This window comes from Arachis ipaensis, chromosome B03 (genome assembly GCF_000816755.2).
Source record: "Arachis ipaensis cultivar K30076 chromosome B03, Araip1.1, whole genome shotgun sequence".
Classification (NCBI taxonomy): Eukaryota; Viridiplantae; Streptophyta; class Magnoliopsida; order Fabales; family Fabaceae; genus Arachis; species Arachis ipaensis.
In genome coordinates, this window is record NC_029787.2 from 135,656,895 (window position 1) to 135,657,133 (window position 239).

General features: G+C 29.3%; 1 protein-coding gene across 1 annotated transcript in view; it reads left to right on the forward strand.

Annotated features, from left to right (window-relative positions):
• The window catches only part of LOC107634829 (nodulin-26-like), a 3,381-nt gene that overhangs the window by 2,392 nt on the left and 750 nt on the right, over window positions 1-239 (forward strand). The window contains exon 4 of the mRNA XM_016338242.2: window positions 39-100. Within this exon, the coding sequence (XP_016193728.1) occupies window positions 39-100 (62 nt within the window). The remainder of the gene's footprint in view (window positions 1-38; window positions 101-239) is intronic.

Here is a 239-nt window from a genome sequence, read left to right on the forward strand (position 1 = left end):
GTAATTTTATTTTTAAATATATATAATTGTATGTGCAGGTTGGTACCTTGGCTGGAGTTGCAATCGGGTCTACCATACTAATTAATGTGCTGATTGCAGCGTATTAATCTATCCCAAACCTATTAAATTACTTGTAGCATTGTGATGATTGAAGTTTAATTAGGTGTAGCATTATTCAGTTTTTATGTTGAATTTGGTAAAATTTTGACATTTCAAAAATCATAGCGAAAATATTTAGA